The sequence below is a fragment of the Micromys minutus genome (genome assembly GCF_963924665.1).
Source record: "Micromys minutus genome assembly, chromosome: 16".
NCBI classification, from domain to species: domain Eukaryota; kingdom Metazoa; phylum Chordata; class Mammalia; order Rodentia; family Muridae; genus Micromys; species Micromys minutus.
Genome location: NC_137985.1, coordinates 32,180,289 through 32,192,144, shown reverse-complemented (window position 1 = coordinate 32,192,144; position 11,856 = coordinate 32,180,289). Strand labels below are relative to the sequence as shown.

At 38.0% G+C, this 11,856-nt stretch overlaps 1 protein-coding gene across 1 annotated transcript; it reads right to left on the bottom strand.

Moving 5' to 3' along the window:
* Positions 1-1,026: 1,026 nt before the first annotated feature.
* LOC308431138 (olfactory receptor 8B8-like) lies at positions 1,027-1,953 on the bottom strand (the record flags this gene model as incomplete). Its single annotated transcript, XM_080930499.1, has 1 exon — positions 1,027-1,953. The coding sequence occupies one exon, from the start codon at positions 1,951-1,953 to the stop codon at positions 1,027-1,029; it is 927 nt and encodes a 308-aa protein (XP_080786625.1).
* Between the last annotated feature and the right edge of the window lie 9,903 nt (positions 1,954-11,856).

Genomic DNA, 11,856 nt, shown 5'->3' with positions numbered 1-11,856 from the left:
TTCTGCTATTTGATCTGTACTAGAACCTCTCTGGGACTCCTCGTAGATATTCTACTATTGCCCTGTATCAGGAAGGTCCTGTAGTTTTAGATCTGTAGAACTGGTCCCTTTGTGGACTCCAGCAGGTAGATGTTGGGGTTGGCCAATTAAAAGCCTTGGATGTGTGCCTGAAAGATATCTGAGCAAGTCAACCCTCAGTCTTTCCTGAACCCCTACAACAGGGGCCAGCTCTCCTGAAATCACAACTCATTAACTCCTCTTTACCAAACTATAGATAAAAGACAGAGTGAAAAGGGCATTTCCCATTCATACTTCAGCCTTTAGAAAAACTAGAAACCTCTAAAATAAAATTTTCTAAAAACTTCTTGGCATATTATTAACTGAATTATTGAGTTAAGACTTCTGAAATCAGTACCTCAGTGGCACAGTGACATAAAACTTCTCGATGTACTCTAATCAAAGGCCTCACAATTGTACTTAAGACATAGATATGTAGAAAAGCATAGCATGTAGCAGAACCTGAGTCTCCAAATACACACTGGCAACAATAGAAAATAAAGAAGTACATTGTTAAAAGTCTCTAGATCTAACCAGTTCTGAATATAATATCATCAAGAGTTTTATACTTAAATCCTTGTGATTTCTAAGGCTAGTCACAAAAAGTGTTTGATCAGTTTTCAATAATGGAAAGAGATATAAATGGTTTTGAGAAATTACAGAATAAACTATTCTTTGTACTGTAAAGGATAATGAATTAATCATGCTTTATTTTCTGAATTTCCCATAAACTAAACTCATTTTTGCATAACATCAACTATATTTTAATTCAAATTGTTTTCATTGTACTTTTTAAATTTTGATCTTATTTTATTTTATTTTATTGCTATTACTGATTATAAAAGCTATGATTTAAATCCAGGGTCTTGTGCCAAATCCTCTGTCATTAAGCTATCTCTCCAGACCTCTCTCTAGTTGTAAATTACACATTCTCTAAGAATTTACTCTCATAAGAAATAGAGATTTTACTTAAATAGACATACTTTTCTTCAAAGTTTTTCTCAGAGCAATGTGAACATCCTTATTCCTTATACTGTAGATGAAAGGATTCAACATTGGACCCATAATGGTATAAAAAATGGTGGATACTTTATCCTCCTCAGATGCTCTAGAAGGCTTAAGATACATGAAAGCTGCAGCTCCAAAGAAAAAAGAAACAGCTATTACATGGGAACCACAAGTACTAAAGGCTTTTGACCTACCTGCTGCAGAATGGATGCTGAGGATGTTGGAAAGGATCAAGGTATAAGAAATAAAGATAGTCAAGGTGGGCACTATGACATTAAAGCCCACAATAATAAAAACCACCATCTCATTGATAGAAGTGCTTGTGCAGGAGAGCTTTAAAAGGGCATTTATTTCACACAAGTAATGATCGATGATGTTGCCATCACAGAAAGTCAGGCGTACCATACTGACAGTATGTGCTATGGCTTCCACAAATCCCATCACATACACACATACTGTCATCAACAGGCAGACCTGATGGGACATGGTGACCTGGTAAAGCAGGGGCTTACAGATGGCAGCATATCTGTCATAGGCCATCGCTGTCAAAATGTAGCATTCATTAATAACACAGAAGCAGAAGAAAAAAAGTTGAGTCATGCACTCTCCATGAGAGATGATGTTCTGCTTCACAAAACCCACCAGCATTTTGGGGATTATGACAGAGGAGTAGCAGAAATCAACAAAGGAAAGATGAAAGAGGAAGTAGTACATGGGAGTGTGCAGGTGAGGATTCAAAACAATCAGAACAATCAAGCCCAGGTTGCCCACCACAGAGAACACATAGATTCCCAAGAACAGGAAGAAGAGAGGCAGCTGGAGCTCTGGCTGCTGTGTCAAGCCCAGCAGGATAAATTCTTTCACTGAAGAGTCATTTCTTAAAGCCATCCTTCCTCAGGTCATAACTGTGAGAACAGTAGAAGTAATGACATTACAACAAATTCCAAGTCTTCTCCAACATCCCCTTTTAAAATTAAGCTAAGATGAAGAAAAGAAAGATAAAATCAAACTTATTCTTCTCCATGCCTGTTTTCTACATTCTAAGGTAAGGTACCGAAACAGCCATAAATATATAAAAATCTCTTTCATTAGGAATAATATTCAGGGCATCAATGGACATTCTTGTCTCTGCAGCATCTTCATTCTGCTTCTATCTTAAAATCCCACCTCCCACTACAGGTACAAGGATAAAAAAGCAAAAGGGAAAACACAGGCACATCAGAGGCTCACTGACTCAAAGGTGGTTTGAAAAATAATAATAAAATTACCACATGTCTTCATTCAGTGCTTACCTTTGTGCACACAGACCTCAGAAGTGACTTTACTGATCTTTCTTTTCTGCCCTTACAAAGGGACAAATACAGATAGCATTGATGAGCTGTACAATGTAAAGTCCAGAAAAATAATGTTCTTTTCTGCTGTTACTACATTTGGCTTTCTGATGATAAGAAATTTTAATCTTTATCTGAGGATTCAGAGCCCCCATTCTTCTTAATTAAGAAAAGCCATGGGTTGTAGATCATGATTTTTGATGATGGTATTGACCAGAATTTCTTCTCTAGATCAGAAGTTGGTAAATAGCATCTATTAATGTCATAAGAGATGCCTAGTGATCACCCAAGAGAGTTTTATGAGTCTATAATTATAGAGATATAATTAAAATTGAAAAAACTATGTTTCTCAGGTATTTCTCAAGAGATCAGGCTTTGTTGCTATGCTTCTTACAGACTTGTTCAATAGTGATGACACCAGCTGATTGGATGTAGCAAGTATTGTTTTGTTTTATTGTTTAAATTTTTTACAGATGTGTACAGTATATTTTAATCAAGTTTACCCCTGATTTCACCTCAGTTCCTCCTCTAAATTCTGTTATCTCCCACAATCATTGTCTTTCCTTTTCTCTCTTCTTAAAACCACAAAATAATGTCAACACTTCTAATAAGTGAGTCTAGAGCCATCTATGAGAGTACAAGTACCCCCTTGGGGATAATCTTCTTGATAAATACCATTTACTGAGTTAAATCAAGATCAGAAAACAATGAAAATAAGCATATATCCTAGTGAAATAGATGCAATAGGAACAGTCATTCAACATCTTTCTACCAAAAGTTGGTTGGTGGGGAAGCAGAATTAATTCTACCCAACTTTCAAAGAAGAGCTATTACCATTACTCCTCAAATTATTCCAAAAATAGAAACAGAAGAAAGAACAGTAACAAATTCATTTCATGAGGCCACAGTTACCCTGATAAACAAATTACAAAAAGACTCAACAAACAAAGAGAATTAGAGTCCAGTTTTCCTCATGAATATTGATACAAAAATACTCAATAAAGTACTTTCAAACCAAATCTAAGAACATATTAAAAATATTATCTATGATAATCAAGTAGGCTCCATCCCAGGAATGCAATGATGGTTCAGGATACATAAACCAATAAATATAATTCCCCATATAAATAAACTGAAATAAAAAATAAAAAACATGACCTTCTAATTAGATGCAGGAAAGGTCTTTGAAAAATTCCAATACCCCTTCTTGATAACATTTATGAAGATTAGAGATACAAAGGACATTCCTAAGCATAACAAAGACAATTTAAAACAAGCCAATAATAATCATCAAATTACACACTCAAACCAATTACACAAAAATTAGAAAGAAGACCAAGTTGTCCATTCTCTCCATATTTATTCAATATAGTGCTTGAAGTTTTAGCTAGAGAAATAAAGCAACCAAAAGATATCAAAGTGATTACAAAAGAGAAGAGTAAAAGTATTCTTAATTGCAGATGATATGATAATAAACATAACTGATCATATAATATCTGCTTGGGGAATTTCTACAGCTGATAAACACTTTCAGCAAAATGGCTGGATATGAGATTAACTCAAAAAAAAAAAAAAAAAGCTCTCCTATATACTGGTGACAAATGGTGAAAACTAGAAATTAGAGAAACAACATCTGATAACCTCAAATAAAATAAAATATCTTGGAGTAAAAAGCTTGTGCAATTAAAAAAAAAAAAAGTCTCTCCCTTTCCCAGGAGAGGATGAGAGGGACAGTGAGGAGGAGGGAGAGAGGGAGAAAACAGTGGAAAGGATCATTACTGGGCCCTTCCAGGTCTTATAAGCTATATGTGATAACTATCGTAGAATGAATCACATTGTTCCAAATAGGAGACTCTCCATATATCTAAGTAGCTGTCTATGGTCCTGAGGAATTTACTTGTTCCCCGGAATCCAAAATGAGGTTGACTTATTCAGATAATATGTGCAATGACTCATGGGAGTTCCAGTGGTAGAGAGGCATGCTGGCCTTCCTATGTAAATGTTAAAACTGAAATAATGAACAGCCAGCCGGAAAGGCGGCTCGTACAGGCTGAGAAACTGCGACCTGGAACAGATCTTAGGAACTTCTGTTCCCACCCGGAGACAACTTCAGGACGCAGAGCGGAGCCTGGCCCAACTGCCAGCCGGAAAGGCGGCTCATACAGGCTGAGCAACTGTGACCTGGAACAGATCTTAGGAACTTCTGTTCCCACCCGGAGACGACTTCAGGACGAAGAGCGGAGCCTGGCCCAACTGCCAGCCGGAAAGGCGGCTGGTACAAGCTGAGCAACTGGTGAGTGGGAGACCTAGGCTGCGGGGGAGCAGAGGGATCTCTGCGGAGTGCACACGGAAAGGGCACCCCCTGCCCTGACCTGCCCTGTCCTCCCCAATCCAGTGACCGGGAACAGATCTTAGGAATTTCTGTTCACACCCTGAGACGACTTCAGGACACAGAGCAGAGACTGGCCCACCTGCCAGCTGGAAAGGTGGTTCAGAGAGGCTGAGCATCTGTGACCAGAAACAGATCTTAGGAATGTCTGTTCCCACCCGGAGGCAACTTCAGTACGCAGAGCTGAGCCTGGCCCAGCTGCCACCCGGAACCTGGGCTGTCAGGGAGTAGAGAGATCTCTGCGGAGTGCACACGGAAAGTGTACCAGGGACACAGACCAGATACAAGGGAAAGGCAAGAACATATCACTGACAACAAAATGGCAAGAGGAAAGAGAAAGAGTATATCCCAAGGAAACCAAGACAATCTAGCAACACCAGAACCCAGCTATCCGATAGTAGCAAACATCGGAATTCCAAACACTCCAGAGAAAGAAGACACAGACCTGAAATCATGCCTCAAGACGCTGATAGAGTTACTTAAACAAGAAAGGGAGGAAAAGCAAAAAGATTCAGAAGCTTTTAAAGAAGAAACAAGAAAAACACTCAAAGAACTCAAAGAACGAGACGAAAACAGAACCAAAGAAATAAAGGAATGGAAGAGGGAAATTAAAACAGAAATTGACACAATAAAGAAAGCGCTAAAAGAGATAACCCTAGAGTCAGAACACCAAAAAAAGAAATCAGGAGTCACAGAAGCAAGCATTTCCAACAGATTACAAAAGATCGAGGAGAGAATCTCGGGGGCAGAAGACAACATTGCAAACATAGACAAAACAGCCAGAGAAGATGCAAAAAACAAAAACCTCCTAACCCAAAATGTCCAGGAAATACAAGACACAATGAGAAGACCGAACCTAAGGATAATAGGAATAGAAGAGGGAGAAGAGTATAAACTAAGAGGCACAGTAAATATCTTCAACAAAATCATAGAAGAAAACTTCCCTACCCTCAAGAATGAGATGACCACGAGCATAAAAGAAGCCTTCAGAACTCCAAATAGGTTGGACCAGAAAAGAAATACCTCCCGACACATAATAGTAAAAACATCAAGTGCCCAAAGTAAAGAAAGAATACTAAAAGCAGTAAGGGAAAAAGGTCAGGTAACAAATAAAGGCAGACCAATCAGACTCACACCCGATTTCTCAACAGAGACTATGAAAGCTAGAAGAGCCTGGACAGACATCATGCACTCCTTAAGAGAGCACAAGAGCCAGCCCAAGCTGCTATACCCAGCAAAACTATCAATCACCATCGATGGAGAGACAAAGATATTTCAAGACAAATCAAAATTCACACAATATCTGACCACAAACCCAGCACTACAACGAATTATAGGTGGAAAACCCAATACAAGGAGGGAAAATACAACCTAGTAAAAACAAGAAAACTCCTAAACAAGAAAACTAAAAGAAGAAAAAAACACAGACACAACTCAACCCAAAAAAGCAAAAATGGCAGGAAACAGAAACAATTATTTCTTGATATCTATTAACATAAATGGTCTCAACTCCCAAATAAAGAGACATAGACTATCAGACTGGATACATAAACAAAATCCAGCCTTTTGCTGCATACAGGAAACTCATCTCAGAGACAGAGACAGACACTATCTCAGAGTAAAAGGGTGGGAAAAAAACTTCCAAGCAAACAGCTCCAAGAAGCAAGCTGGAGTCGCTATTCTAATATCGAATAAAGTAAATTTCCAACCAAAAGTTATCAAAAAAGATAAAGAAGGACACTTTTTACTCATTACCCGGGAAATCTGTCAGGAGGAACTCTCAATCCTTAACATATATGCTCCAAATAAAAAAGCACCCACATTTATAAAAGAAACTCTACTAAAGCTCAAAAAATAAATTTCACCCACACAATAATAGTGGGAGACTTTAACACCCCACTCTCACCTATGGACAAATCAGGGAAACAGAAACTGAACAAGGACACTGCAAAACTAGCAGAGACTTTGAACCAGCTAGAATTAATAGATATATAAAGAACATACTATCCTAAAGTAAAAGAATACACCTTCTTCTCACCACCCCATGGCACCTTCTCGAAAATTGACCACATAATTGGACACAGAACGAGCCTTCATCGATATAAGAAGATTGAAATACTCCCATGCATCCTCTCAGATCACCATGGTCTACGGCTGGTCTTTAACAACAACAAAGACAACAAAATGCCCACATACACATGGAAACTAAACAACGCTCTGTTAAAGGATAGCAGGGTCAAAGAAGAAATAAAGAAAGAAATTAAGGACTTTCTAGAATTCAACAAAAATGATAACACAACATACCCAAACCTATGGGATGCAATGAAAGCAGAATTGAGAGGAAAACTCATTGCCCTAAGTGCTTCCAAGAAGAAACTGGAGAGAGCTCACATCAGCAGCCTGACAGCACAGCTAAAAGCCCTAGAACAAAAGGAAGCAGATATACCCAAAAAGAGTAGACGGCAAGAAATAATCAAAATTAGGGCAGAAATAGACCAAATAGAAACAAAAAAAAAATTGAAAAATCAACAAAACAAAGAGTTGGTTCTTTGAGAAAATCAACAAGATTGATAAACCCCTAGCCAGACTAACTAAAGGGCAAAGAGAGAGTATCCAAATTAACAAAATCAGAAAGGAAAGTGGTGACATAACAACTGAAACTAAGGAAATTCAAGAAATCATCAGATCCTACTACAAAAACTTATACTCCACAAAATTGGAAAATCTGGAGAAATGGACAAATTCCTAGAGAGATACAAAGTCCCAAAGTTTAACCAGGACCAAGTAAACCATCTAAATAACCCTATAACACCTAAAGAAATAGAAGAAGTCATCAAAAGCCTCCCAACCAAAAAAGCCCAGGTCCAGACGGGTTCAGTGCAGAATTTTATGAGACATTTATTGGGGATATAACACCAATATTCGCCAAACTATTCCAAAAGATAGAATCAGATGGAATATTACCCAACTCATTTTTTGAGGCTACAATAACCCTCGTACCTAAGCCACACAAAGACCCTACAAGGAAAGAGAACTTCAGACCAATCTCACTTATGAACATTGATGCAAAAATACTCAACAAAATCCTTGCAAACCGAAACCAAGAACACATCAAAACCATCATTCATCATGACCAAGTAGGCTTCATCCCTGAGATGCAGGGATGGTTTAACATAAGGAAATCCATCAATGTTATCCACCATATAAACAAACTTAAAGACCAAAATCACATGGTCATCTCACTAGACGCTGAGAAAGCATTCGACAAAATCCAACACCCCTTCATGTTAAAAGTCCTGGAAAGAACAGGAATCCAAGGCCCATATTTAAACATAATAAAAGCAATATACAGCAAACCAACAGCCAATATTAAACTTAACGGTAGGAAAATTGAAGCAATCCCACTAAAATGAGGGACTCGACAAGGCTGCCCACTCTCTCCCTACCTATTCAACATAGTACTGGAAGTCCTGGCTGGAGCAATTAGACAGCAAAAGGAGATCAAGGGGATACAAATCGAAAAGGAAGAGATAAAAACATCACTCTTTGCCGATGACATGATAGTGTACTTGAGTGACCCCAAAAATTCCACCAGAGAACTCCTACAGCTGATAAACAAGTTCAGCAAAGTGGCCGGATACAAAATTAACTCAAACAAATCAGTAGCCTTCCTATACTCAAAGGACAAACATGTGGAGAAAGAAATTAGGGAAAAGGTACCCTTCACAATTGTTACAAAAACTATGAAATACCTTGGTGTGACTCTAACTAAGGAAGTGAAGGACCTGTATGACAAGAACTTCAAACCTCTAAAGAAAGAAATTGAGGAGGATCTCAGAAAATGGAAAGATCTCCGATGCTCATGGATTGGAAAGATCAACATCTTAAAAATGGCCATCCTACCAAAAGCAATCTACAGATTCAATGCAATCCCCATCAAAATTCCAACCCAGTTCTTCATGGAATTGGAAAGATCAATGTGCAATTTCATATGGAATAACAAAAGACCTAGAATAGCAAAATCCATCCTCAACAACAAAAAAACATCTGCGCGAATCACTATCCCTGACCTCAAGCTATATTACAAGGCAATTGTGCTGAAAACTGCATGGTACTGGTACAGAAATAGGCAAGTGGATCAATGGAATAGAATAGAAGATCCAGAAATGAGCCCTCATGTATATGGTCACCTGATTTTTGACAAAGGAGCAGTAAACATTCAATGGAAAAAGGACAGCCTATTCAACAAATGGTGCTGGTCCAACTGGCACTCAACATGCAAAAGAATGAAAATAGACCCGTTCTTATCTCCTTGTACAAAGCTCAAGTGTAAGTGGATTAAAGATCTCCACATTAAACTAGATACACTGGAACTATTAGATGAGAAAGTAGGGAAAACCTTAGAACACATAAGCACAGGAGAAAATTTCCTGAACAAAACACCAATGGCTCAAGCTCTAAGGTCAAAGATTAACAAATGGGACTTAATGAGATTGCAAAGTTTCTGTAAGGCTAAGGACATCGTCAAGAAAACAAAACGGCAACCAACAGAATGGGAAAAGATCTTTACCAACACCACATCAGATAGAGGCCTAATATCCAAGGTGTACAAGGAACTCAAGAAGCTAGACACCAGAGAATCAAATAACCCTATTAAAAAATGGGGTACAGAGCTAAACAAATCATTTTCAGTTGAGGAACACCAAATGGCCGAAAAACATCTGAGGAAGTGCTCGACATCCTTAGCCATCAGGGAAATGCAAATCAAAACAACCCTAAGATTCCACCTCACACCAGTCAGATTGGCCAAGATCCAAAACTCAGATGACAGCAGATGCTGGCGAGGCTGCGGAGAAATAGGAACACTTCTTCACTGTTGGTGGGGTTGCAAGCTAATACAACCACTCTGGAAATCTGTCTGGCGATACCTCAGAAAATTGGATATAGTACTACCTGAAGACCCAGCTATTCCACTTCTGGGCATATACCCCAGAGACACTTTAATACACAACAAAGATATATGCACCACAATGTTCATAGCGGCTCTATTTATAATAGCCAGAAGCTGGAAGGAACCCAGATGTCCTTCAGAAGACGAATGGATACAAAAATTGTGGTACATATACACAATGGAGTACTACTCAGCCATCAGAAACAAGGACTTAACCAAATTCTTAAGAAAATGGCTGCATCTAGAGAAGATCATCCTGGGTGAGATAACCCAGTCACAAAAGAACAGACATAATATGCAGTCACTGATAGTAGGATGCTAACCCCAGAGGCTTGCACTCCCCCAGAAACAACTCACAGACTGTATGAAGTCCAAGAAATAAAGAAAACAAAAAATATACATATATTCACAAAACAAGAAGACTTTGACTATTTCCATGTTGCGTTTTGTTTTGCATGTACTTTACGCTTATTGCAACTAGTACGTTTTCAATGCATACTGTCAAGCCCTTGAAAAAAATCAAGTACTGACTAAAAAACATATTCACATGGTTTTATGTAAAATTTATTTTAATGTCTGAAAAAACAGTACTGACAAAAATGTATAATTTTAAGCAAAAAATGTTTAAAATCTTTACATTTATCTTTGTTTTGCAAAATAAAGTCGTTTAAAAAAATAAAAAAAACTGAAATAATATTAAGAGCTTAATATGGAGATGCATGTCTGTAATTCCCACACTCAGAAGGTGGAATGAGCATATCTTTATGTCCAAGGCTAGCCTGGTCTACATAGGGAGTTTCATTTGAGCCAGGGCTAACTAGGAAAAAAAAAATCCTGTATCAGACAAAAAAAAAAAAAAAAAAAAAAAAGGAATTTTTTTTACTAGCACACAACATGCATAAAGTCACTGATTGTCCTACCCAATATTTATCACTGATACTCTGTGAGAAATCTTGAGAAAAGTGTGAGAGTTCTACAGAGCACAAGGGTTATCCTTCCAGACCTCACTAAGCTTTCCAGTTTTCAATATTTCCTAGTTGCACTTGGAAAATGATGTGTGCACTGGAAGGTGCAATCACATGTTGCATCATCTGAATCATTCTACTGAGAGCTATAATTAAAATCTTTTGTACAGTTTCGTTTGGCTTTCTGTTTAAAAAAGTAATTTAAAATAAAATTGAGATAAGTCTGTGTCCCTTTAACAAAAACAAAGTTCAAAACTTTCTGGCTTTTTCTATGAATATAAAATTATTAATGAACTCTTAGAGATGAGGAAATTTCTAAGTTCAATTTCTGCTATAAACTGAATTTTGGATTAGATAGCTATGTCAGAAAGTAAACTAAGTTTTTCTAAATTATTTTTGTGTAAGCAAGCATTTCTGTCATTGGTAACTTCTTTTAAAAATTTTCAAGTCTTCGAAGAAATAAATTGAAGAAAGTATCAGAAGAAAGAGAGACCGCCCACCCTCATTGGTCGGTATGCTTAACATTAAAAATGACCATCTTACCAAAAGCAATTGACAGAGTCAAAGCAATCACCATTAAAATTATTAACACACATTTTTGTTGCCATTTTGTTTTTCTTATTGGGTATTTTATGTATTTAGATATCAAATGTTTCCCCTTTCCTGTTTCCCTCCTCTCCCATACTCCCTCCCCTGCTTCTATGAGAATGCTTCCTTTCTCACTCACCTGCTCTCACCTCACTGCCCAGAATTTTCTTACACTAGGGAATTGAGCCTTCACAGGACCAAGGGTGTATCTTCCTATTGATACCAGACAATACCATCCTCTGTAACATATGCAGTTGGAGCCATGGGTCCCTCCATGTGTACTCTTTGGTTTGTGGTTTAGTCCCTGGGAGCTCTGGGAGGTTTGGTTTGTTGATAATGTTGTTCTTCATATGGGATTGCCAACCGCTCCAGCTCCTTCAGTCCTTTCTTTAACTCTTCCATTGGGGTCCCCGTGATCAGTCCTATGGTTAGCTGCCAGCATCCTCATCTGTATCAGTAAGGCTCTGGCGTAGGTTCTCAGGAGACATCCATATCGGGCTCCTGTCAGCAAGTATTTTTTTGTCAGCAGCGATAGTGACTGGGTTTGGTGGCTGCATATGGAATGGA